The sequence below is a fragment of the Pan paniscus genome, chromosome 19, assembly GCF_029289425.2.
Source record: "Pan paniscus chromosome 19, NHGRI_mPanPan1-v2.0_pri, whole genome shotgun sequence".
Classification (NCBI taxonomy): domain Eukaryota; kingdom Metazoa; phylum Chordata; class Mammalia; order Primates; family Hominidae; genus Pan; species Pan paniscus.
In genome coordinates, this window is record NC_073268.2 from 11,638,384 (window position 1) to 11,665,138 (window position 26,755).

Here is a 26,755-nt window from a genome sequence, read left to right on the forward strand (position 1 = left end):
AACTCATCTGTTACGAATAATGTAAAATATACAAAGTTATTTTCATAATATGCTCAGTGAAGCACTAATACCAAAAAAACTGAAAGCCACCTTCATGTATTATATGTAGCCATAACAAATATTATGAAAACTACATCAAAACCTAGAAAGCAGCCCACATGCCATCAATGTATTTGAATACGATGCTCATGAGGCAGTCTAGATTTATACATGCACCGCAAAATGCATAGAAACAAAACGAGAAGGAGAAAATACACAAAACGCTAATGGCAGCTGTGTTTGGAATATAGAGTTTGGAGCGGTTTTTTTTTCTTTTATAAAGTTTTCTGCAATGTGGTTCTAATAATAAAAAATTTTAATTTAAAATATTCTCTAAGAATAAAAGTTCAAATACTCTCCAAATTATCCATTAATATGTTGCAGCACATTTTCCTTAAACCTAACCAAATCCTCTTCTGGCAATTGAGAGCTGTTTCTGCAGGTTCCAGCCTCTGCTGGGCTGTGAATGGCCGCTCACTCCCTCCTATGTGGCGGCAGCCTTTCCTGGGCCTGAATGGCCGCTCACTCCCTCCTACACAACGGTAGCCTTTCCTGGGCCGAAAGCTGGCACTGGGCACAGAAAGTCCACAGGGAACCACAGTAGTTCCACTAAGAAAACTCTAAGGTCTACGGGGAACAGTAATAAAATTATAACAATCAACTAAAATCCTACATACAAATAAACATAAGTGAGGACAAATTTAGAGACTGATTTTGGCTGAAAGTAACTTTAAAGGGAAATACTAATTCAAGGGTATACTTTATTACCATGATATAATGGTTAATCATGTGTTTCCATAAAATGCTTCTCTTCCACTGTTCTTTGAACAAACATTAAATTCATTTTCCCTGACAGGGGTAGACAGGTGTCATAATCCCTATTTCCAACAGGGAATACAGAAGCAAGGGAGTTTTCAACACTGTACTAAAGGACTGTGCACAGGGCAGAAGCAGCTGGAACTCGGTGATGCTTCTAACTCCTAGGCCAGCACATCTGCACCAGGAAAGAGGAGCAGGAGTCCCTCTCGTCTCTTACTTCCAGGTCCCGGAGGAGCCACGTTTTACTAAAGCCAGTCCCTTTGCTGCACTTTTTCACCAGCAACTTCAGCAAATCGGTCTGAAGGAAAGTAGCATGGGTCTCTTCAAAACCGTGAGCCTGCCAAGCAGAAAAAGAATGATTTGTGACTGCCTTGGACTGAAGAAGGTACAACCTTAGCTATAACTCAGTCTGTTCGTTCACTCTTTCATTCATTCGTTCATTCAACACATACTTTTGAATGAAGCCTATTTTATGTCACACCCCCTGCTCTAACTTCCAAAAGCTGTCTGGGGCTCTTTAGGCTAAAATCCAAGCCTCTGATCATGGCTGACAAAGACCTACAAGGTCCCTGCCTGCTTCTCTGGCTGCGCCCCACCTTTCCTGCATTATTCTAAAGCCTGGGAGGTGTTCTTTCTGTTCCTTGACCACCACGCTTGTTCCATTTTGAGGCCTGGAGCTTGCTACTCGCTCTGCATGGAATGCTCTGTCCAGTTTTCCCAAAGCTGACTCCTTATCTATCGGTTCAAATTTTACTAGAGAAAAAGGCTTTTTTTGACCCACAGCAGTTTTTCTTGCAGGCCCCCTGTTGTCTCTCTTGCCGGTCAGACCACAAGCTCCAGGAGAGCAGGGACCTTCTTTCTGGCTCCAACACTACATACTCAGTTCCATCTGGCCCTTGGTGCTCAACAAATATTTGCTGAATGAAGGATTCAAAGACAGAAATTACTGCTGCCCTTAGGGAGTTTATTTTCCCTTTCCTACTACGATGTAAACAATGGAAACAGTAGCACATTGTGATAAATGTCATGAACTAAAGAAACAGCAGGCTGGGCACCATGGCTCATGCCTGTAACCCCAGCACTTCAAGAGGCGGAGGTGGAAGGATGGCTCAAGGTCAAGAGTTCAAGACCAGCCTGGGAAACTTAGCAAGACCCTGTCTCTACAAAAAAAAAAAAAAAAAAAAATTAACTGGGCATGATAGTGCATGCCTGTGGTTAGTCCCAGCTACTTGGGAGGCTGAGGCAAGAGGACCCCTTGAACCAAAGCATTTGAGGCTGCAGTGAGCCGTGATCACAGGTCTATACTCCAGCCTGGGCAACAGAGCGATTTCTTTGTCTGTCTCAAACAAAGAAATGCCAGAGAAAACCCACAAACAAACAAACAAACCAACAAAAGAAACAGCAGATGAATGGTCTCAATTCTACAACTACAAACTCCCAGGGCTGGATCAGAGCTGAAATGCCACTGAGGCCAGCTGCTGTGGTGTTGAGTGCCCTCCATGACCTCCCTATCAGTGCTTCCACTGAACAGCCTTCAACTGAGCTCCTCCTTTCATGGATCTCCTCTGTTGGCAAGATGATCCTAAAAGGGAGCTGACATATGTTTCCTTGAAAGATCATTCCTCCCAATCACTGCCTCTCAGGTATGGGAAATTCTCATAAGTCAGCTGCTCATCTCTATGCCAAATATTGCCCAACTTTTTTTTTTTTTTTTTTTTACAGATGGAGTCTCACTCTGTTACCCAGGCTGGAGTGCAATGGCATGATCTAGGCTCACTACAACCTCTGCCTCCCGGGTTCAAGTGATTCTCATGCCTCAGCCTCCCGAGTAGCTGGGATTACAGGCACGTACCACCACACCTGGCTAATTTTTTGTATTTTTAGTAGAGATGGAGTTTTGCCATGCTGCCCAGGCTGGTCTTGAACTCCTGAGCTCAGGCAATCCACCTGCCTTGGCCTCCCAAAGTGCCAGGATTACTGCTGTGAGCCACTGTGCCTGGCCATCGCCCAGCTTTTCAACTTGTCTACCTCCTTCCACTCCAACTGTCAAACCTGTTGCTCATCCCCTAGGAGGCTAGCTCCCTCTATTCTTCCCTTCATCGTCTATGATGAAGCACAGGAATTGTCATTTAGAGAGGAAAGTAAGAAACTTTTCCATTTTTCTTCTCATCTGACAAAGTTGTGTTCCCATGAAGTAGTAGTATCAGATTCCTTGAAACAATGGAAAGACAGAGAAGCCAACTACCAGGAAAATTGTATTTCCTCTTTGAAGTTATCTGTGCGTAAGGCCCACGCGTTTCTAAAAATAATCAAGATCCTATGGTTTACCATCCATCGAAATCAGATGGCATTTCCTCCTAGTTAATCCCCACGCAGATGTCAAATTATAGCCAGATCCACCGCCAACTGGAGAAGCTCCCCATTACCTTTAGTGTTTTATACAATCCTTTGAGGGCCAGGGACAGGACCCAAGTTGCTTCCACTGCCTCGGGACAATGGCTGTCCATGCTGCTTTGCAGAAGGTGACTGGCGATAAAGGCAAAGTGCTGGGAGTACTGGCTCAGCTGGGCCCGAGAGTCACCACACTCTTGTCCTCCTCCCTTCTGGACCAGCTGGTAGTCCTTCACTGAAGGGTGACATCAGGCAGAAAAAGAAAGGCACAGAAGTACAGTTCATGCTTCCAGCAGCTATTTCTTCCATAGTAACATGCCTTACTAAAGTAGGGACTGCAGAAACATAAATCTCTCGGGCTCAGTCTTAGCCAATAAAGCCAGCTTGCAGGTAAACACAAAAATAGTAATGGCTACCTATCCATCAAGCAACTGAGTGGGACAATTTGCATTCTTACTATTGTGCATAAGCAGGCCATCTCCACAGGTGTTAACAAAAGTTCTTAAAGATAGCATATATGAGGCCAGACGTGGTGGCTCACGCCTGTAATCCCAGCACTTTGGGAGGCCAAGGTGGGTGGATCACTTGAGGTCAGGAGTTCAAGGCTAGCTTGGTCAACATGGCAAAACCCCGTCTAATAATACAAAAATTAGCTAGGTGTGGTGGCACATGCTTGTGATCCCAGCTACTCAGGAGGCTGAGGCAGGAGAATCACTTGAACCCAGGAGGTGGAGGTTGCGGAGAGCCAAGATCGTGCCATTGCATTTCAGCCTGGGTGACAGAGTCAGACTCCGTCTCAAAAAAAAAAAAATTAGTACACATGAGATTTCCATTTCCAAACAAGACAGAACAAGAGAGACTGGATTTACTCTCCCACCTTAAACAACCAGCACACTGAAAAAACATGAAACAATAGCTTGCAGATATTGGGCAAAAGGTAGTATAGGACTATGATCCCTGAGAGAAGGGATATAAACTAGATCAGCCCTCCAATAGCACCAGCTATCTGCAGACGATTTCCAAGCTGCAAAGTGGGAAGCAAACATCCAGGCAGAATCCAGCAGTCTCAATGAATTAAATAAACAGAGATCAGAGTTCAGGGAGGTCAAGGCAGCTAGAATGTACAGGGCAGAATATCAGAGCAGGGAGATGCAGAGAGAGAGGGGTGGGTTGGGGAGAGCTCTCCGGAGATCCACAGAGTCACTCACGAGTCTGTGGCTGCATACTGAGCTGCACATTTCTGGGAAAGGAAACTATCTGGGGCAGGAGAAAGAGCTACAGTAGACAGAACAATTCCTGGAGCTCACAGAGAGCTGGGAATACTTTGTCTTTCCAACAGTGAGAGTGGAAGTGTCCTAGTGGAGATGGGGGTGGGGGCAGAAAAAATATTTGAATACATAATGGTCAAAAATTTTCCAAATTTGATGAAAACTCTAAATCTAAGGAGCTCAATAAATACCTAAGCAGAAGAAACATAAAGAAAATCATGTCAAGGCACATGCATAATTGAATTGCTAAAAATATAGCCAGAGGAAAAAGAGACATTACAAAAATGTAGCAAAAGAAGAATGACAGCAGACTTCATCCCAGAATCTACACAAGCCAGAAGACAATAGACCAACATCTTTTTTTTTTTCTTTTTTTTTTTTTTGAGACAGAGTTTTTGCTCTTGTCACCCAGGCTGGAGTACAATGACGTGATCTTGGCTGACTGCAACCTCCACCTCCCAGCTTCAAGTGATTCTCCTGCCTTGGCCTCCCAACTAGCTGGGATTACAGGTGTCCACCACACGCCCAGATATTTTTGTATTTTTAGTAGAGATGGGGTTTTACCATGCTGGCCAGGCTGGTCTCAAACTCCTGACCTCAGGTTATCCGCCTGCCTCAGCCTCCCAAAGTGCTGGGATTACAGGTGTGAGCCACCACACCCAGCCTTTAAAGTATTTAAGTACATCTTTACAGTATTTGCTAAGATAAAACTCAGCTTAGAATTTTTTACCTGGCAAAATTACCTTTCAAAGATGAAGTAAAAAAAAGTCCCCCAGACAAACTGAGAGATTATGTCACGGCAGACCTGCACTACAAATAATGTTCAGTGCAGTTTTTCAGGTTCCCCCCAAAACTAAAAAAGATCCCAGATGGAAAACTGAATCTTTACAAAGGAATGAAGAGCACTAGCAATGAAAAATAGATAGCTAAATATAAAAGCTAATGTTTTCTCATTTTAAAATCTCTTGAAATCTCTCTCTCTCTTGTTTTTGGGGGGGTGGTAGAAGACAGGGTCTTGCTGTGTTGCCCAGGCTGGCACTGAATTCCTGGCTTCAAGCTTTGTGATCCTGTCTTGCCTCCCAAAGTGCTGAGATTACAGGGATAAGCCCTATGCACCCAGCAATATCTCACTTTTTTTTTTTTTTGAGAGAAGTCTCGCTGCTGTTCCCCAGGCTAGAGTGCAATGGCATGATCTTGGCTCACTGCAACCTCCGCCTCCCCGGTTCAAGTGATTCTCCTGCCTCAGCCTCCCTAGCAGTTGGGATTACAGGCACACACCACCATGTGTGGCTAATTTTTGTATTTTTAGTAGAGACAGGGTTTCACCATGTTGGCCAGGCTAGTCTCAAACTCCTGACCTCAGGTGATCAGCCCGCCTCGGCCTCCCAAAGTGCTGGGATTACAGGCATGAGCCACTGTGCCTGGCCTTTTTTTTTTTTAAGAGACAGGCTCTTGCTCTGTCACCTAGGCTACAGTGCAGTGGCATGATCATAGCTCACTGCAGCCTTGATCTCCTGGGCTCAAGTGATCCTCCTGCCTCTGCATCCAAAGCAGCTGGGATTACAGGTGTGTGTCACCACACCTGGCTTTCTAAAAAATTATTTTTAGTAGAGATGGGGTCTAGCTATGCTGCCCAGGCTGGCCCCAAACTCCTGGCCTCATCATCATTTATTTATTTATTTTTGTAGAGATAGAATTTTGCTATGTTGCCCAGGTTGATCTCAAACTCCTATCCTCCAGTCATGTTCCCACCTCACTCAGCCTCTCAGAGTGCTGGGTTATTTTGTTTTTGTTAATGATTTCATTTTATTTCCACTATTGGCTCTTTATCTTTTTGGGTTTTGTTGTGGTTGCTCTAGGATTTACAGTAGTGTACCTTCAAATAATTTCTTAAATGTTTTTCTAGGGTTTACACTGAACGCCTTTAACTTATCATAGTCTACCTTCAGATAATAGTATACCATTTCACATATAGTGTCAGAACATTACAACATTTTCCACTCCATTCTTTGTGCTGTTACACATTTTACTTCTATATGACATAAATCTCACAATACATTACATTTTTTTGCTTCAAAAAGTGAGATACTGGCCAGGCATGGTGGTTCACACCTGTAATCCCAGCAATTTGGGAGGCCAAGGCAGGCGGATCACCTGAGTCAGGAGTTCAAGACCAGCCTGGCCAACATGACAAAACCCTATCTCTACTAAAAATACAAAAATTAGCTGGATGTAGTGGCAGGTGCCTGTAATCCCAGCTACTTGGGAGGCTGAGGCAGGAGAATTGCTTGAACCCCGCGAGGTGGAGGTTGCAGTGAGCCGAGATCACACCACTGCACTCCAGCCTGGGTGATGGAGTAAGACTCTGTCTCCAAAAAAAAAAAAAAAAAAAAAAAAATCCTAAATTCAACCATCTTGATAACTGCAATAAATGTAAATGGTCTAAACACATCAATTAAAAGACAGGGATTATCAGATTGGATTTTTTTAAAAAAGACAAGAAATCCACTTTAAATGTAAAGACACAGGCAGGTTAAAGTGAAAAGATGTGAAACCCATGGATATGAAGGGCCAAGAGTGTTTTTGATTTGAGTTTGGCTGAGCCTCTGGATGCAAAACCCACAGATATGAACAGCCAACTATAAGGGACTAATCCACGAATTTTGCTATCTGTGGGGAGTCCTGGAACCAATCCTCTGAGGATACTAAAGGATGACTATTCTATGCAAATGCTATTTTTAAAAATGCAAGAGAGACTATATAAATATTAGATTTCAGAATGAGGAATATCATTAGGGATAAAAAAGGGACATTTCATAAGAAAAAGAGAAACATACAATTACAGTTAGAAACTTCTATAGTCCTCTCTCAGGAATTGTTAGAACAAGTAGATAAAACATCAGTAAGGGCACAGCAGACTTGAATAACATTATCCATTGACTTGACCTAATTAACATCTATAGGATACTCCACCAACAACATAGTACACATGCATTCTCTTCAAGTGTACATGGAAACTCCATGAAAACAGACCTAATTTTGGACAATAAAACAAATTGTAATAATATTCATAATAGGACTGAACTAATTAAAAATATGCTCTATGACCACAAGGGAATTAAACCTGAAATCAACAACCAAACGATATCTGGAATATCCCCCAAATATTAAGAAACTAAACATCAAACTTTTACATAATCCACAGAGCAAAGAAAAAAAAAATCACAAGATAAATTGGAAAATATATTGTGACCTAAATGAAAATGATAATATATCATAAAAAAAATTGTGAGATGTTCCTACTGAATCCAAGGGACACCGAAAAAGAAAAAAAAATAGTAGATGTGGCTAAAGTCATACTTAAAAGGAAACGCACAACATTAAAATTCTTCTATTGCCAAGGAAGAAAGGTCTCAAATCAGTGATGGCTCCTACCTTAAGAAACCTGTAATCCCAGCACTTTGGAAGGCTGAGGCAGGTGGATCACTGAGGTCAGGAGTTCGAGACCAGCCTGACCAACATGGTAAACCCTGTCTCTACTAAAAATACAAAAATTAGCCAGGCATGGTGGCATGTGCCTGTAATCTCAGCTACTCAGGAGGCTGAGGCAGGAGAATCACTTGAACCCAGGAGGTGGAGGTTGCAGTGAGCTGAGATCATGCCAATGCACTCCAGCCTGGGCAACAAGAGCAAAACTCCATCTCAAAAAAAAAAAAAAAAAAAAAGACAGAAACCAGAAAAGCAGCCAGGTGTGGTAACTCATGCCTGTTATTCCAGCACTTTGGGAGGCTAAGGCAGGAGGATCACCTGAGCCCAGCAGTTTGAGATCAGCCTGGGCAACATGGTGAGAACCTGTCTATTAAAAAAAAAAAAAAAAAAAAAAAGAAACCGGAAAAGCAGTAACAACACATTAAACACAAAGCCAGAAGAAATAAGGAAATTTATCTGGGCAGTAATCAAAGAAACAGCAAACAGAAATAAAAGAAAAATGAATGAAACCAAAGTTGGTCCTTTGAAAAGATCAAATAACTTGACAGATCTCTGGCTAGACTATCTAGGAAACAAAAAGAGAAGACATAAGTTGCCACAATCAGAAAATAAGAGAAGACGGCTCATACCCCAATATGCCAGGCTGAGAGAAATTAAAGAAAACTAAATTTATTCTCTAAATAAACTGAATGATGTACCATGCACTCAATATAGAAGTCCCTGACTTACAATGGTTCAACGTAATGATTTTTCAACCTTTATAATGGGTTTATCAGGACATAACCCCATTATAAACTGAGGAACATCTGTCTGGTTAAGGTATTGTCCCAAATTAATCTATAGATTCGATGCAATGCCAATCAAAATCCCAGAAGGCCATATACTTTTTTGAGACAGGGTCTTGCTCTGTTGCCCAGGCTATAGTGGAGATCACAGCTCACTGCAGGTGATCCTCCCACATCAGCCTCCCAGGTAGCTGGGACTACAGCATGCCACCACGCCTGGCTACTTATTTTATTTTATGTAGTGATGGGGGTCTCTACAAAGTGCTGGGATTTCAGATGTAAGCGACTGCGCCTGGCTCCTGCAGGCTCTTTTATAGAAACTGATAGAAATTCTTTTATAGAAGCTGATTCTAAAACTTACACAAAAAGACAAAGAAACTAGAAGAGTCAAAACAATTCTGAAAAAGAGCAAAGCTGAAAGACCTGATTTCAAAATTTTATACAAATTTAAAATAGTCTGGCCAGATGCGGTTGCTCATGCTTGTAATCCCAGCACTTTGGGAGGCCGAGACAGGTGGATCACTTGAGGTCGGGAGTTTGAGACCAGCCTGGCCAGCATGGTGAAACCCCATCTCTACTAAAAATACAAACGTTAGGCTGGGCGCAGTGGCTCATGCATGTAATCCCAGCACTTTGGGAGGCTGAGGCAGGCAGATCACCTGAGGTCAGGAATTTGAGACCAGCCTGGCCAATAGGGTAAAATCTCGTCTCTACTAAAAATACAAAAAATTAGCCAAGTGTGGTGGTACGTGCCTGTAATCCCAACTACTTGGAAGGCTGAGGCAGAAGAATCGCTGGAACCCAGGAGGCGGAGGTTGCAGTGAGCTGAGATCGTGTCACCGCACTCCAGCCTGGGCAACAGAGTGAGACTTGGTCTCAAAAATAAATAAATAAATAAATAAATAAATAAATAAATAAATAAATTTACAATAGTAAAAAAAGTATAGTACTGAAGTAAGGACATATAGATTAATGAAACATAATAGAATCCATAAATAGACAGATACATGTGTGTCAATTTTCGACAAGATTCCAAGATAATTCGATGGAGAAAGGATGGCCTGTTCAACAAATGGTCCTGGATCAAATGGATGTTCACACGCAAAAGAAAAGATCTTAGACATTTACATACACGAAAACAGCACAGACACTGCCTAGTGCTGACACTGAGTGAAAATGCAGAAGGCTTCACGAGCAGAACTGGGAATGTAATGGGTAGATACTCCAGATTGCCTGGGCCTTGGCAAACTAAGTCAAAAGGGCATTTGTGATATAATACTTTCAATGTTATACTGATAAAACAAAATGGAAAGTTACATGAATTCTAATACAATTATTTTAAGTGCAGCCACCTGACTCCATGTAGTCACCTGACTCTGTAATATGTTTAAATTACCCATAGAAAGTAAATGACACCAGCAAATGGAGAAATTAAATGTTCAGAACCTATATATCTAGCCAACCAAAAAACACAGAGCCATATACACAAAAAGACAGCATGGAAAGGGGCCTTTGAAATTATCCCAATTCAATACATCATTTCAGAAATAAGGAAAAAAAAGCTCGGGGAGCTATAACTTGCTCTTAAAAAAAATCACACGCAGGCCAAGAGCCAAGGTAATTTCACTGATTTTAGGGTACGCAGGGATTAGGCATTTTTCTTCCATTCTTAGAAAAAAATAATTACGCATGGTACCTGTTTTCCTCTTCCGAGTTTTGACATCAACAATCACAGCCCTGTTCTTCTCAGTAAAGTGCTTCAAGATGATCACATTATGGGGTTCATTGGCATTATCCATATAAACGCAGCGGGTTCCCACACAGAGGACCTAAACGTGGTAGACAGAGATAGAAAGGCAACTCAAACATGGAGACAAGAAAGAATTCTTAGCCATAAGCCCAGCCCCCTTTGTGCCTCTGATTTCAACAAGCATGCAAGGATAGCGATCTTCTCATCTCTAAGTCCAAAGAGTCTGCCACAGGCTGGCACAGAATTGGTTTAAGTCCTTGCTGGATGAGGCCATGTTTTTACAGCCCCCTTTGTCCTAATTAGTTGAGGGACATGAAAATTAGAAATAAGGTCAAGATGAATGCCAAAATGAAAGACAATTTTCTTTGAAGTTCTTTGTAATTTGATATATTACAGTCACCTATTATTCAAAGCCAACTACTGGCTAATAAATGAGTCAAATGTTTAACCGTTAAAAATGCAAGTTGAATAAACCATCCCATAATCTTGACAATACTTCAATACTACGAAAGCAAGGTGTACAGGCAAAGGAAAAAGCTTCCAAAGAGATCTATGCCTATATATCCAGAAGCCACAGAGGCTTTGGTGTGTATAGTGAAGACTGGAAGGGGTGACCAGGCCCTCAGGCCTTCAGAGTGTGGTACCTGGGGGAAGCCAACCAGCACGAGCAGGGTGAAGATGTTGGTGTGCTTCAGCTGGAATGGCAGCTGCTTGATGCAGTGGTCTGTGAAGGTGGCAATGACATCACGCCACAGTGGGGCACTGTTGAGTGACCGCAGGATCTCTGCCATGGAGCACGCCCAGTCCAAGCCCACACGGCTGGAAGGCAAGAGCTCCATTAGGGGCAGTACACAGGGCTCCAAACTCAACTCATTAGAGCTCACTACACTCCAAGGCAGACCCAGAGGCCTTCAAAGAGCCATTCATTAACTAGCTTAAAAACTACCAGAATAATGCTTTTCGTATAATGGTGAGCAAAAGAGCAAACAAAATCAAGGCTTGTTACTTACCTACTCACCCCCTACGGCTGTGTTTCCAAAAATCTCTATAAAAATCACCTGTGTGTGTGCACATGCACACTCATATTCAAACACAGAAGAAAATGTAGTGAGATAGCACCAGATGTATTAAAATGGTACAAGTCAGGGTGACTTTTTTCCTTCTTTTATTATTTTTTTGAGACGGAGTCTTGCTCTGTCGTCCAGGCTGGGGTGTAATGGCGCGATCTCTGCTGACCGTAACCTCCGCCTCCTGAGTTCAAGTGATTCTCCTGCCTCAGCTTCCGGAGTAGCTGGGATTACAGGCACACGCCACCATGTCCGGCTAATTTTCTTTGTATTTTTAGTAGAGACAGGGTTTCACTATGTTGGCCAGGCTGGTCTCGAACTCCTGACCTCGTGATCCACCCGCCTCAGCCTCCCAAAGTGCTGGGATTACAGATGTGAGCCACCGTGCCCAGCTTATTTCTTCATTTCTGTTTTCCAAATTTGGTGTTGTGGTTATGTTACTTTTACAACGAAAACAGATTTATTTGCTTCAACCTCAAGGCCCACACTTACCACTCATAAGAAACAGAATATGCCTCATTAGAGAGTTGAATCAGCAGCCAGTGTCGAGACTGCTCAGCTGTTTTAACGTTGGTGTTAAGCACAGTTTTAATGTGGGTTGACAGCATTGCTCATGAACCTAATTCTATTTCCACAAAACTCTCAGACAACACAACTGTAGCACACCGAAATTAATCAACAGCCAGACCTTCAACTTAAACAAATAAACACCAAGGTGGGATAGAGGGCAGGTGGTTAGAGGAGCAAGGACCAAGGCTACCTGTCCAGACACACAGCTCCCAGGCTAAAGAGCAGGTGAGTGGTTTTCCAGCCATCTGGCACAATGGAACTGTCCCCTGCAGCAAACAGGTTGTGTTTGGCTGAGAGGACTTTGATCACTGCGGCGTCTACCTCTGCTGGCAAAAGACGGATAATTAACTGGCCGAGAAGACCCAGGGTGAGATGGTAGGTTTCATTCAGGTGGCCTGCGTTTGAGATGACAACCTGAAACATGAGTGGAAGGACGTGCTCCAGGTCTACCAGGGGAACTGTGGGGCCCTGCCAAGAGAGGGAGAGAAATCTGTTCAGTACAAAATCCACATAACCAAACCTGCTAAATATTATATCTCCCTCCTACCTTATTTACAGGTGGCCTAGTGCTAACGGAATCATGCTTGTAGCTTTCATAAATGCCATATGTATAATCACTTACAAAATAAACATCCTCAGCTCTCATCTTACAATCCTACTTCTAATATTTCTTTACCCTGAAAAAGAAACTTAAAATACTTGGTTTCCCCCTCACCTTTCAAAATGTCCATTGTAAAATAATTTAAATAATTCAGAAACATGCAAAAGTTAAAGCTCCCCTAAATCCCCTCCCTGCAAGCATGGCCAGGAGATAACCACTGTTAAGTTTGATGAATAGTCTTTCAACCTTTTTCTATGCATATTTACACATGATATATGTAAAACAGGCCAGGCATAGTGACTCACACCTGTAATCCCAGCACTCTGGGAGGCCAAGGCGGGAGAGTCACTCAAGCCCAGGAGTTCAAGACCAGCCTGGGCAACATAGTGAGACCCTGTATCTACAAAAAATACAAAAAATTAGCCAGGCATAGTGGTACGTGCCTGTAGTCCCAGCTACTTGGGAGGCTGAGGTGAGAGGACTGCTTGAGCCCAGGAGGTGGAGGCTGCAGTGAGCCATGGTCATGCCAACTGCACTCCTGCCTGGGTGACAGAGTGAGACACCGTCTCAAAAAACAAACAACATGTCTGTGTGTGTATATATATATTTGTGTATGTATGTATATGTAAAATAAATTTTAAATTTTAAATAGTTGTTTTTCTTTCTTTAAATAGTGTCTTGCAACTTATTAATACTTTGTTTCCAGTTCTTCATTATTATAAAAACCATTCAGCTAAACGGCCTGGTACAAACACTTCTATACTTACACCATTTGTTATTTTCCACAGGAAAAAAATGCACAAAACTGAAGAAAGCTTTTACAATGTCTGAGTTGTTATCCTCAGTGTGACTCAAGAGGGCACTATATCCATAGTATGAAAACAAAGCAATCAAAGAACAAAAAGTTCTTGGAAATAAAAAGTGATTCTCAAGAAGGCGTCTTTCTGACACAGCAGCCTGGTAGGGGTGTCACAGTCCAAGAACTCCGAAGGCATCTAGGCAGGGGGTTGGTCTGGTGGAGGCCACATGGTGTCAGAACCCAAGCAGGGTATGGAATTTCCATGGAGAAGGCCTGGCAGAGGAGTCAGAGCACAGGTGGCTGAGGAAGTCACTCAAGCCCAGGAATGCCCAGGCCTCTGGAGTTGGAGCTTGGGCTCCGAGTGAGGGGAGGAGGGCAAAAACGCAGAAGAACAGCCTGATGTGAGTGTCCGAACCTAAGTGGAGAGGTGAGGGCATCTGTGCGGGGAGTTCACCCTCACACAGGGGTTCAGAGTCCAAACAGCATAAGGAGAGTGTTGCCACTGAGTAGCAGCCTGTTGCGGGTGAGGGGTCGTCTCACTGCAAGGGGGCAACCTGGATTAGAGAGACAGACCCAAGTGTGGTGGGGAGGTATCCATGTCAAGAGTCCACTGTAATCCCAGCACTTTGGGAGGCCGAGGCAGGGGGATTACCTGAGGTCAGGAGTTCAAGGCCAGCCTGGCCAACATGGTGAAACCCTGTCCCTACTAAACATATAAAAATTAGCCAGGTGTAGTGGTAGGCGCCTCTAATTCCAGCTACTCAGGAGGCTGAGACAGGAGAATCGCTTGAACCGGGGAGGCAGAGGTTGCAGTGAGCCGAGATTGCACCACTGCACTACAGCCTGTCCAAAAAAAAAAAAAAAAAAAAAGAGTCGAAACAAGGAAAGGAGGACACCTCAAAAGAAGAACCAGCAGCAGAGATGTGAGACTGATCCAGTAGGTAATTATACGAAGGATGATGGGATCCAGGATTCTCACCGTTAAAGACTGGATTCTTCAAATCAGGGTTTCTCAACCTCAGTGCTACTGAAATTTAGGTCTGATAATTCTCATGTGTGTGTGGGGTAAGTGGCACCTGTGCATTTAAAAATGTTTAGCAGCAATTCCTATAATCTAGACTCCGCTAGAATTCCAGGAGCATTCCCTGAGTTGTGACAGTCAAAAATGTCTCAAGGCATTGTCAAATAGCCATATTGGATACCTTCAGTTTGAGAATCACTGCTCTAAGGCCGGGCGCGGTGGCTCACGCTTGTAATCCCAGCACTTTGGGAGGCCGAGGTGGGTGGATCACCTGAGGTCAGGAGTTCAAGACCAGCCTGACCAACATGGTGAAACCTCATCTCTACTAATACAAAAATTAGCCAGACGTGGTGGCACATGCCTGTAATCCCAGCTACTAGGAAGGCTGAGGCAGGAGAATCACTTGAACTGGGAGGCGGAGGTTGCAGTGAGCAGAGATTGCACCACTGCACACCAGCCTGGGCGACAAGAGGGAAACTCCGTCTTAAAAAAAAAAAAAAAAAAAAAAAAAGAATCACTGCTCTAAATAAATATATAGAGTGTACACACACACACACACTCTCTCTCTCTCTCTCTCTCTCTCTCTCTCTCTCTCTCTCTCTCCCCCTGCACCCCACCTGCCCGCACTGGGAAGACTGGGGAGCAGTGACACCCTGTTAGCAATGAACCCACCTAGTGCTCAAGCCATTTCTACATACTATCCTCTACCAAAAGGAATGAGGTCACCTTACAGAAATGGCTGATTCTAGGGCTAGGGGAGGGAGAATTTAAGAAGTGCTGAAATGATGGGGATATGTCAAAAGGACACAGAAGTCAGCGTGAATGGGTTCCCACTGGTCAAAATAAGTAATCAGAATAATGGATTATAGCTCATGGAGTAAAACAGGAAATCATGAACCCATACTGATATAACTAACTAACTAAATAAATTGTTTGATGAGAAACAGGGTATTTACATAGTTTCAAAGACTCTCCCCACTAAATATTTACTAATAACAAAAGGGGAAAGATTATGGTAGAAAAGGCTAATGGACACCACTTAATCCAGTGATCAAAGTAAACATGATCAGTAATGAAATACGTCAAAACTGTGTTCCACCTGACAGGCTGCAATGAGAATGCAGCATCTCATCTGTGATCTTCCTGCCCAAGAGGCAAAGCCTGAATCTAATTACGAGGAGACATCTGATAAACTCCAACCCCAAAGAGGAGGACATTCCACACAATAGGTGGCCTGTGATCTTCAAAAGCATCATGATCACGAAAGTAAAGACTGATAACTGTTAAAGACTAGAGGTGATTAAAAGACATGACAACAAACTGCTACACGTTCATTCTTTTTCTTTTTCTTTTTTTAAGAGACAGTCTTACCCTATTGCCCAAACTGGAATGCAGAGGTGCAACCTTGGCTCCCTATGACTTCAACCTCCTGGGCTCAAGTGATCCTCCTGCCTCAGCCTCCCAAGTAGCTGAGACTATAGGTGTGTGCCACCATGCCTGGTAAATTTTTCTATTTTTTTGTAGATAGAGTCTTGCTATGTTTCCCAGGCTGGTCTCGAACTCCTGGGTTCAAGCAACCCTCCTACTTGGTCTCCCAAAGTGCTGGGATTACCGATTCAAGGCACTGTGCCTGGCCTATACATTAATTCTGATCCTCCTGCCATGAAAGACACTTTTGGAGCAAACTAGTGAAACTTGAATAGGGAGTAAGCATTAGATGGCAGCAATGTACTGATGTTAATTTCTCTGACTTTGATGACTGCTGTCTGGTTACACAGGAGAATCTCCTTGTTTGTAGAAAACACACACTAACATATTTAGAAGTAATATGGCATGAACTTGGCAACTTTCAGGCACAAAATTATTCGTATAGTACTTTTAACTTTTACATAAGTTTGTAATTATTTCTAAATTTGAGAGGATATGGAGCAAATAAAGCTTTCATGTGCTGCCGTGGGAGTGTGAACCGGTACAAACATTGCAGAAACTATTTGGCAGGGAGTGTGAACTGGTACAAACAACGGCAGAAACTGTTTGGCAGGCCAAATTCGGCCTGCATTCAGATGCTCATCAAAAGCCACAGAGAGGTGTGCTCATAGTACCATCTGGAGTAATTTCCAGTTTAGAAACACTTAACAACAGTAACGTGAACTTTAAAATTATGGCATATTCATATAATGGAATTCTGGATAACAGTGAAAATGAATAAAGGAAACTAATCACAATAACATGGATGCATCTCACAAACATAATGTTGAGCAGAAGAAGCCAGACACAGGCCGGGCGCAGCGGCTCACGCCTGTCATTCCAGCACTTTGGGAGGCCGAGGTGGGTGGATCACTGGAGGCCAGGAGTTCAAGACCAGCCTAGCCAACATGGTGAAACCCTGGCTCTACTCAAAATATAAAAATTAGCTGGGTGTGGTGGCACATTCCTGTAGTCCCAGCTACTTGGGAGGCTGAGGCACGAGAAATCACTTGAACCCGGGAGGCAGAGGCTGCAGTGAGCCAAGATTGCTCCACTGCACTCCAGCCTGGGCAACAGAGCAAGACTCTGTCTCAAAAAAAAAAAACCAAAAAAAACCACCACCACCAGGCAAGAGGAATGCAGCAACTTACTCCAGCTATACAAAGTTTCAAAACAAGCAAAACTAACCTATGGTGACAGAGGTCTTTTTATTACTGGGTTGTAAGAGTTCTTTATATATTCCTTATAGGACTCTATCTAGGCAGTTTTTACACTAAAATAAAACTAATAATTTGCCCTCCAAAGTGCCTGCCAAAAAAAAAAGATTATTAGGGGAAAATAACCTCAGTGGTGATTTTAAAAAGTCAACTTAATGAAATCTCTCAGAACAAGAGATAAACATGAAAAATACAACCAAACTGAAGAAAAGATGGAGGGTAGATTCAAGGGGTCCATCCTGGCCAGGCGCAGTGGCTCACGTCTGTAATCCCAGCACTTTGGGAGGCCGAGGTGGGCAGACTGCTTGAGATCGGCAGTTCTAGACCAGCCTGTCCAACATAATGAAACCCCATCTCTACTAAAAAAACACAAAAATCAGCTGGGCATGGTGGCATGTGCCTGTAATCCCAGCTACTCAGGGGGCTGAGGCACAAGGATTGCTTGAACCCAGGAGGTGGAGGTTGCAGTGAGCTGAAATCGCACCACTGAACTCCAGCCTGGGGGACAGAGTGAGACACCATCTCAAACAAACAAACAAACAAACAAACAAACAAATCCACCCTGCATCCAGGAGATGCAAATGGGGCAGATACAGAAGCAAAGCCAAACAATGGCAGAAAGGCATTTCCTTAGCTGAAGTAAAAATGGAGTTTTTAATCAGAAAAGCAAATGATGCTGGGAAGGCACATAGAAAGAGAACATTTTTTTTTTTTTTTTTTTGGAGACAGAGTCTCACTCTGTCGCCCAGGCTGGAGTGCAGTGGCACAATCTCGGCTCACTGCAACCTCCGCCTCCCGGGTTCACGCCATTCTCCTGCCTCAGCCTCCCGAGTAGCTGGGACTACAGGCGCCCGCCACCACGCCCGGCTAATTTTTTTGTATTTTTAGTTGAGATGGGGTTTCACCGTGTTAGCCAGGATGGCCTCGATCTCCTGACCTCATGATCTGCCCGCCTTGGCCTCCCAAAGTGCTGGGATTACAGGCGTGAGCCACCATGCCCGGCCGAGAACATCTTTTTAAAAATTATTTTACAAAACCTTTCTCACAGAGATAATATCTATTTTGACACGGTCTAATGAAACGTCTGAATTCCAAGGGTTAAAAAAAGAAAATATTTAGGCAAAAAAAATCAGTTGATATCATGTTAATACTGGACTTCTCATCGGTTGTTCTAGATGGTGGAAGACTATGCAGCAATGTCACAGGGGTCCAGATGAAAAGGACTGTGTCCCCGTAATTCCACACCCAGACTGTCTCCCATCTTTACCTGTAGCCTTTCCTCAAAAAGTACTTGAGGAAGTATTCTAGCACAACAAAAAACGAATTAGAGTAAATAATTCAGAAGGAAGAAATAGTAACTAATAAATAACATGCAGCCAACACACTGTAACTATCAATCATTAATTACCATATGGTCTAAAATTCTAAAAGTAGTTTGAGAGAGGCAAAATCCAAAAGATACAACAAAAAACTCCAAAGCAGCCAACCAACCAAATGATCCAGAGCTAAAATTACAGATAATTTGCACACTTGGGATATGATGAAATAAAAGCATCTCATCTTGTCAAGGAATAAAAGGTCTCACTTTGTTTGGAAGAGAAGGTAAAAAGGTTACACTGTTAATTAAGAGAGAAATACAGGCTGAAAAAAGTGGGTAAAAATTTAACTATAACCATGTTTCTATAAGAAATATGATACAGACTTCATGAATGATTACAAAGAAAGGAGAAAATAACTTAGGAAGGGGCAGGGAAAAATGTTCATTGGAGCAGGGCTGGGATGGGGACAGTCGGCTGGCACAGAGCAGTTAACCAGGTCATCCCATCAGAAGTAAGCTGGCTGCCCGTAACACACATGGTTATAACATAGCTGAGATCCAGTCAGGAAAAGGTCACTCTTACAGTGAAATTGGTAAAATCAACATAAAAAGGCTACGAGCCAATTGCAGAAGGGCCCTACCCCAAGAGATAGATGGTTGCTCAACGTGCTACCCAGTGAGCTATGGAAAAGGTGCAGCTCTAATTGACACAGAGGCAGCTGAGGCAGCTAAAGTTAGCAGAAATCAGTCATGGCTATTAAGAGAGAACAAAGGCTCGGGCTCATGTGCCTGCTCAGCCTCCAAAGGTTGGGGAGGGCAGGCAAAGACCAGGATAGTGACTGCACTGTCCAAGCCTGAGGGTACTGATTTCAGAGGTGAATTACCAGCTACCTAGACAGGTCCGGCCAATTCATCCAGGTGAAGAAAAACACATCTTCAAAATATCCTGTTCTCCTCATTCTAGTTCCACGTGCACCATACAACCTTCTGAGCTACAATGTGGTCTTCTGGAGGGATTTCCATACCAAGAGGGAACACATGATTTTCCTGCCAGACACATACCCCTGTGAATTGTGACTGATTTATAAATCAGCCTCAACTCCCACGTAAAAGTTCGCGTAAAAATGCTCCTCTGAGTCTGAGCATCTCCAGGCAAACTGCTAAAAAAAAAAGTCCTTGGACTCAAAAATCTGAGGACCAAACCTTGGGTCCTGCAGGCACCTTCCCTTCCCCAAAGTCCTGCCAACTTGGAAAATCCTGTTTCAGCAGCCTGCTAGCTTTGTCTCTGATTCCTCTCTGTTTACTAGAAAAAGTGGGAGACCACTGTAAAGATTGTCAGCTATTCCTAAATTAATAAATAAATTCATTATCAGCTCAGTGAAAAAGCTAACAGGATCTCTTCTTTAATATGATAAATATGACACTAAAGTTCATATGGAAAAAATATATTTACAGGAACAGTCTAGAAAATTATGAAAAAGAATAATGAAGGCATACCTAAACTGTTCAGAGTTTTTAAAATGTCAATGTTTTGAAAGTTTAAAAAAAGGCAAGGGAAGCAGATTAAAGACAAAATCAGCATGACATCTAAATACAACAGAATTTTTAAGAGGATCCTGATTTAAAAAAAAAAAACCTGTAAGGCACATTTTGGGGATAATTGGGAATATCTGTATTTAGGCTATATGTATAAAACTATTCTATCAATGCTAAAAACTGTAAGCATAATAATGACATTGTGGTTATATAGGAGAATGTACTTTAAGGAGAGAAGTATTGAGGGTGAAGTGTCAATGATGGCTTCAACTCATTTTCAAAAGTTCAGGAAAAAAATATAAACAGAGATAAAGCAAAATATTAACAACTGGTGAATCTAGGTGAAGATCTTCATTCATTGTTCTTTGAAGTTTTCTATGAGATTAAAACTTTTCAAAATAAGGTAGAAAAAATCATTATAAGTATTATATATAAATATATTGTTTTATACACACACACACATATATATATATTTACAAAATATAGGAAGGGTCAGAAGAAAATAATTATAACTTCTAATCCTACCTTAAGGATACAGAAATGATTGTCATCATTGGTTTCAGTATATGGCTTTCCAAAACCTTTTTCTATGCATACCACCACCCCCTCTTTTAAAAATAAATTGCCCTTACCGACTTTAAGGGAGGTAACATGGCTGCTAGTAATCCCAAAGTCCTCTTCTGGGAACACTCAGCAAACACTTGCTCAGGGCTTGGAGTAACTGCTTTTTCCTCTATGGGCTTCTGAGATGACACTTCTGAATCTTCAGCATCTAAGTGGTAAAACAAACTTTCAGAATTTGCCTGCGTCTCCACATGTATGAAGGGGCAAGTAAACCACTGCACTGTCCCCTGTGCTGCTACGGAATAAAGCTGGGATTTTATTCATTTATTTTTTAAATTTGAGAGGGAGTCTTACTCTGTTGCCCAGGCTGCAGTGCAATGGCACAATCTCGGCTCACTGCAACCTCCACCTCCCGGGTTCAAGCAATTCTCCTACCTCAGCCTCCCAAGTAGCTGGGATTACAGGCACGCGCCACCTTGCCCAGCTAATTTTTGTATTTTCAGTAGAGACGGGGTTTCACCATGTTGGCCAGGCTGGTCTCCAACTCTTGACCTCAAGTGATCCACCCACCTCAGCCTCTCAAAGTGCTGGGATTACAGGCCTGAGCCACTGCTCCCGGCCTAAAGCTGGGATTTTAAAAGCCTATGGCTGGGCATGTCTGCGCTCAGCTGTTTCCTTCTCCAGGAGGCCTGCCTGAGCCCTGTTTAAATGAAAGACTGTCCTCCCAGAGCTCTCTTACCCCCGCCCTCCCCATTTCCCTGAGCCTGCTCTGCTGTGCTCACAGCATTTCATCACCTTTTCACATTCCACATAATTTATATTTATTGTTTACTGTCGGCCTTCTTTCAGATTTTTGTTTCTTTCAGTGATGTATCTCAAGCACCTAGAGGTGTTTCTGGAGCATGGCAGGTACTTAATACTTGATGAATGAATAAACTGCCTATGAACCAGGATGCTGATCCTCAGGGGAATGAGACTCCAGTGAATTTTGATGATTTGGATTGATGTGGAGTGTCAGACTGTTTTCTGGAACTCAGAATGATACACACTGCATAGATGAGCATCAGACAGAGGGCAGAAGGCCAGGTGCTCACCCAGCCATCACAGAGCAGGAAGGTGGGGAAGATCCTGCACTCCTGGGCCACCATAAGGAGGAGGCTGGGACTTGCCTCCAGTCTCCTGAGCCCACAGCATGCTCCTCAATCCTCCTAAGCCAGCTCTGACCTTGCTGCTGCTATCCTCTGGCAGGCTGAGGCCTTCAGCAGCATCTCTCCTTTATCATCCTCTAGGGTTCCACTCCATCCCTACACACCTGCCAAGAGGGACTTCTCTACTTTAGGGCCTTTGCTCCTGTTGTCCTTTCTTCTCCGAACGCCCATCCCTATTGCAGATCCTAGCACATTCAAGGTCCCCTAGATCTCTCCCTCTCTAAAGCCTTATGAGGATACAGTCTGCCCCAGAGAGACACCAATCACTGTCAACACCCACTTACACCTCATTCCGCCTCAAATTACAGTTACCTGCACCTGTGTCTTAAGCCCTCCTAGACTGTGAGCTCCATGAGGGCAGGAACCACGTGTCTATCTGTCTGATTCAGTCCCTGTTTCATCCCCAAGGTCTAGCACTGTGTTTGGCATATAGGAAGCACTTAGTAAATACAGGAAATAAATAAGGTAGGAAAGCAGTCAAAGTGAAGAAAGATGACGTTCGAGGTGTCATCAGCACCATCTGAACAGAACTGAGAAACCACGCACCCCTGGCGTCTAGCCAATGTCAAGCTGTGTGCCACAAACAGCTCAGGGATGGGTATATGTGCATTTTAAGATGAAAGAGATGAAGATAATGGTCAAATAGTCTTTACCTGGAAGTCCTGTAGGTGGGCTAGCATCTGCAGGTGAATCTGAAATTTGGGTCTGGCATGAAGGATCCTTCGATAATGATACACCTTTATCTGCCTTATTTCTCTGCTTGAAATCTACAGGTCTGACTTCCTCATGAACAGCTCTCTTTCCCTAAAAAAACAAAAGTGTAAAAGAATTAAGGTTTCTTATAACAAAGTTTGCTCCATGATTATGATAACTTTTTAATGATTAGCCAGTCTTCATAGACTAAAAAACTTTTGAATGCCATTAGAAAATGCCACTCATTTCTTTTTTCTTTTTTTGTGTTTTTTTGAGATAGAGTCTCACTCTGTCACCAGGCTAGAGTGCAGTGGTGTGATCTCGGCTCACTGCAACCTCCACCTCCCAGGTTCAAGCGATCCTCCTGCCTTAGCCTCCTGAGTAGCTGGGACTACAGGTGCGTGCCACCACACCCAGCTAATTTTTGTATTTTTAGTAGAGACGGGGTTTCACCATGTTGGCCAGGATGGTTTCGATCTCTTGACCTCGTGATCTGCCCACCTCGTCCTCTTTAAGTGCTGGGATTACAGGCGTGAGCTACCAGGCCTCGCCTATGCCACTCATTTCTTGTGGTAAATCTATATTCTAATTAAGACAGTAACTGTCGGGCTAGGTGTGATGGCTCATGTCTGTAATTCCAGCACTTTGGGAGGCCAAGGCGGGCAGATCCCTTGAGGTCAGGAGTTCAACACCAGCATGGCCAACATGGCGAAACCCCATCTCTACTAAAAATATAAAAATTAGCTGGGCGTAGTGGCGTGAGCCTGTAATCCCAGCTACTCAGGAGGCTGAGGCAGGAGAATCGCTTCAACCCAGGAGGAGGAGGTTGTAGTGAGCCGAGATTGCGCCACTGCACTCCAGCCTGGGCGACAGAGCAAGACTCTGTCTCAAAAAAAAAATAAGATAGTAACCATTGCATCGCATCCCCCATCTTCCAAATGTCCCTCTGTCAGAGCCTGCAGTCCCATAAGAAATGGCTCTATTAAAAACCTCTCATACATTCTATTCAGCTTTCAGAAACCAAGTATGGAAAAGTTGTTCCCAGAGGAAAAAGACAAAGCTATGAAATTCTTTCTTTCTTTTTCTTTTGACTCTGTGAGTATAAAAAGTTGTGACTTCCCTTCTAGTACACTCTGGTGACTATCGTTAATGTACTTTGTTTTCTTCAGTATGAAAACCAAACAAACCTTTATTTACAGAATAATTAGAAAATTCTTGGTATCTAACATTATCTTTAATATGATGAAGATAAGACTACATCAATTCTGTAGCCTAGAAATATGACATTGTTTTCACTGCCACAGATGAAGCTATTTTATTGCTGTAGAAACTGGCATTCTGCGGGCTGTGGGACAGAGTTGTGGGTTGTGTATATTTCCTCTCTTAGTTTTCTATAGAATTTGCCTTTGTTAATTAACATGGAAGGTGTACATAAAGCCAACCACACGTCACTTGATCAAACAAAACCGGATGCTACTCCTAAACCTAACTAATCACACCCTTTCTACCAGGTTTTAGCATTCTTTCCTAGCTGCTGTTTCCTAGATGCTGTTTTTTTTTTTTTTTTTTTTGAGATGGAGTCTCGCTCTGTCACCCAGGCTGGAGTGCAGTGGCGCCATCTCGGCTCACTGCAAGCTCCGCCTCCCAGGTTCAAGTGATTCTCCTGCCTCAGCCTCCCGAGTAGCTGGGACTACAGGTGTCCGCCACCACACCCAGCTAATTTTTTGTATTTTTAGTAGAGATGAGGTTTCACTGTGTTAGCCAGGATGGTCTTGATCTCCTGACCTTGCGATCCGCCCATCTTGGCCTCCCAAAGTGCTGGGATTACAGGCATGAGCCACCACGCCCGGCCTCTTTATTTTAAAAAACAGAATAAACATACCTTTGATGCCCTTTTGAGAATCCCATTTTGGCAATGAGACTTGTTAAAGGGGCCCTTCCTGGAGGTGGGAGACTTTTCTGGAATCAGGAGTCTAGTGGTGAGCTGCCCAGATGGGCAAGGTGACAGCTGTCAGCTGCATTTCCTGAGAAGTCACTCAGAATCCCCCCAGTGACTGTTTGCACTCCTGGGACCCTCAGGGTGCCTTTCCCTATTGTCACACAGGCTTATGTGTGGAACTGTGGCTACATGGGAAGTGTTCTGTGCATGGTGGAGGCATCCCAGCTTCAGGTCTGAGAAGGCCAAACGTTGACTTTCACTCTTTGGGGCCAAAGGTGGAGTGTGATTCAACACCAAACATTCAGGAGGTGACATGCCGTCTCCCAGGGGTACCTAACCCATCCTCCCCTCTGCATATGTAACCTCAACATCAATCCTACCTTCAATCTCTTTCTGAGAAAAATGTGACTGTAAGACTGTCCTAAGAGAGGAATGAAACTGGGAGAGCTACTTGCTTTGTTAAATGAACCCTCTGAAAAGACCCGACACCATACTCCCTGTACCATATGGCACTTGCGAAGACAATATAATTCCCAAGTTGTGGCAAATGACTTATCTTTTTTCCTGTTATCACAGGACACTGTAAACAGAATCTTCTGGATGATGCCTCTGGCTAAGGTTAGTTTCTCAGTTGTTGAAAACAAAAAGTATCTCTAGTCATTGGAGGGAGAAAAGGTAGATACCCTTACCAGGGCCCTGGGGTTGCTTAGAAGCATGTGAGAGTTGAAAAACAGTGATCTGTCCTAGGGGCCCCAATGGGATACAGTCCTTATGGCCACTGTAGTGGCAACACTCAGGTCCAGTTGTGGGGACAGTACTGGAAATCGCTTGCAGCTTTACTTGAAGACTAAGAGGAAGAGCCAGAGGCAGGATACCCTGGGTGCACCCGGCTGCTGGTGGGTGGGAAGAGGACTCAAAAGGTGGGAATGGCTCAAGAATAAAAACAGTGCCCTGGGACCTCTTTGGAAAAAGTCCCATTTCAATCCTGAAGCAGGGAAGGCCTAAAACAAGCCTGAAACATCTTTCTCTATCAAAAATTAAAGAACTGTTCAAAAAATAATGGCAACATATCAAAAGAACACAAAAGCCAGGGAGGAGCAGTTTCCACTGCCCAAACATGGGACAATTTGAGCATCAAAATAAATAATGGGTCAGGCACAGTGGCTCAGGCCTATAATCCTAGCACTTTGGGTGACTGAGACAGATGGATTGCTTGAGTCCAGGAGTTCGAGACCAACCGGGTAACATGGCAAAACCCTACAAAAACTACAAAAATTAGCTGGCATGGTGGCATACACCTGAAGTCCCAGTTACTTGAGAGGCTGAGGTGGGAGGATCGTTGGAGCCCAGGAGGTGGAGGTTGCAGTGAGCCAAGATCATACCACTGCACTCCAGCCTGGGCAACAGAGTGAGACCCTGTCTCAAAAAAAATAAGAAAAGTGGCCGGGCGCAGTGGCTCACGCCTGTAATCCCAGCACTTTGGGAGGCCGAGGCAGGCAGATCACGAGGTCAGAAGATCGAGACCAACCTGGCTAACATGGTGAAACCCGTCTCTACTAAAAATACAAAAAATTAGCTGGGCGTGGTGGTGGGCGCCTGTAGTCCCAGTTACTTGAGAGGCTGAGGTAGGAGGATCATTGGAGCCCAGGAGGTGGAGGTTGCAGTGAGCCAAGATCATACCACTGCACTCCAGCCTGGGCAACAGAGTGAGACCCTGTCTCAAAAAAAATAAGAAAAGTAATAGATTTTTATCCATTGAATTAAAAAAAACCCATAAAAAAACCCTATTAAGTCCATTCTGACATAAATAAAAGGATAAACGGGGAAGCACAGTGCTTATGGGTGGAAGGTTAGTTTTAAGATGCTGAGGGCTCACAAGAAGATACAAATATTCCCAGGCTCAAAGGTGAGGACTACTGATTAATCCCATTTCTCCTAACAATGTTCTCTTTGTTCCCATCATAATCCGTGGGTGGTTAAAGTGCCGCCTACAGAAGACGTTTCATGGAAAAAATGTGGACGGTTGAGAGACAGGCTTGATGATTATGTGGCCTGTCTTCTACTGACTCTCTGGCTGAATGGAAATAATAAAAATGTTGATGTTTCTGCTGGCCAGTTTTTCTTTTGTATTCCTCCACATGAGAATGGGACCTTGGTGAGCTACAACCACCAGATGGGGGAATCCTTGAACTAGCAACCTGACAGACAGAGGAC

The 26,755-nt window shown here is 43.5% G+C and overlaps 1 protein-coding gene across 5 annotated transcripts in view; it reads right to left on the minus strand.

Annotated features, from left to right (window-relative positions):
- Nucleotides 1-26,755, minus strand: part of ZZEF1 (zinc finger ZZ-type and EF-hand domain containing 1) — a 137,764-nt gene that overhangs the window by 17,148 nt on the left and 93,861 nt on the right. For all 5 annotated transcript variants that reach the window (XM_063598863.1, XM_024926259.4, XM_063598864.1 and 2 more), the window contains 7 exons: nucleotides 22,563-22,713; nucleotides 20,770-20,909; nucleotides 12,369-12,646; nucleotides 11,186-11,360; nucleotides 10,488-10,620; nucleotides 3,285-3,484; nucleotides 1,076-1,195 (listed from right to left, as the gene is read on the minus strand). In XM_063598863.1, the coding sequence (XP_063454933.1) occupies nucleotides 1,076-1,195; nucleotides 3,285-3,484; nucleotides 10,488-10,620; nucleotides 11,186-11,360; nucleotides 12,369-12,646; nucleotides 20,770-20,909; nucleotides 22,563-22,713 (1,197 nt within the window). The remainder of the gene's footprint in view (nucleotides 1-1,075; nucleotides 1,196-3,284; nucleotides 3,485-10,487; nucleotides 10,621-11,185; nucleotides 11,361-12,368; nucleotides 12,647-20,769; nucleotides 20,910-22,562; nucleotides 22,714-26,755) is intronic.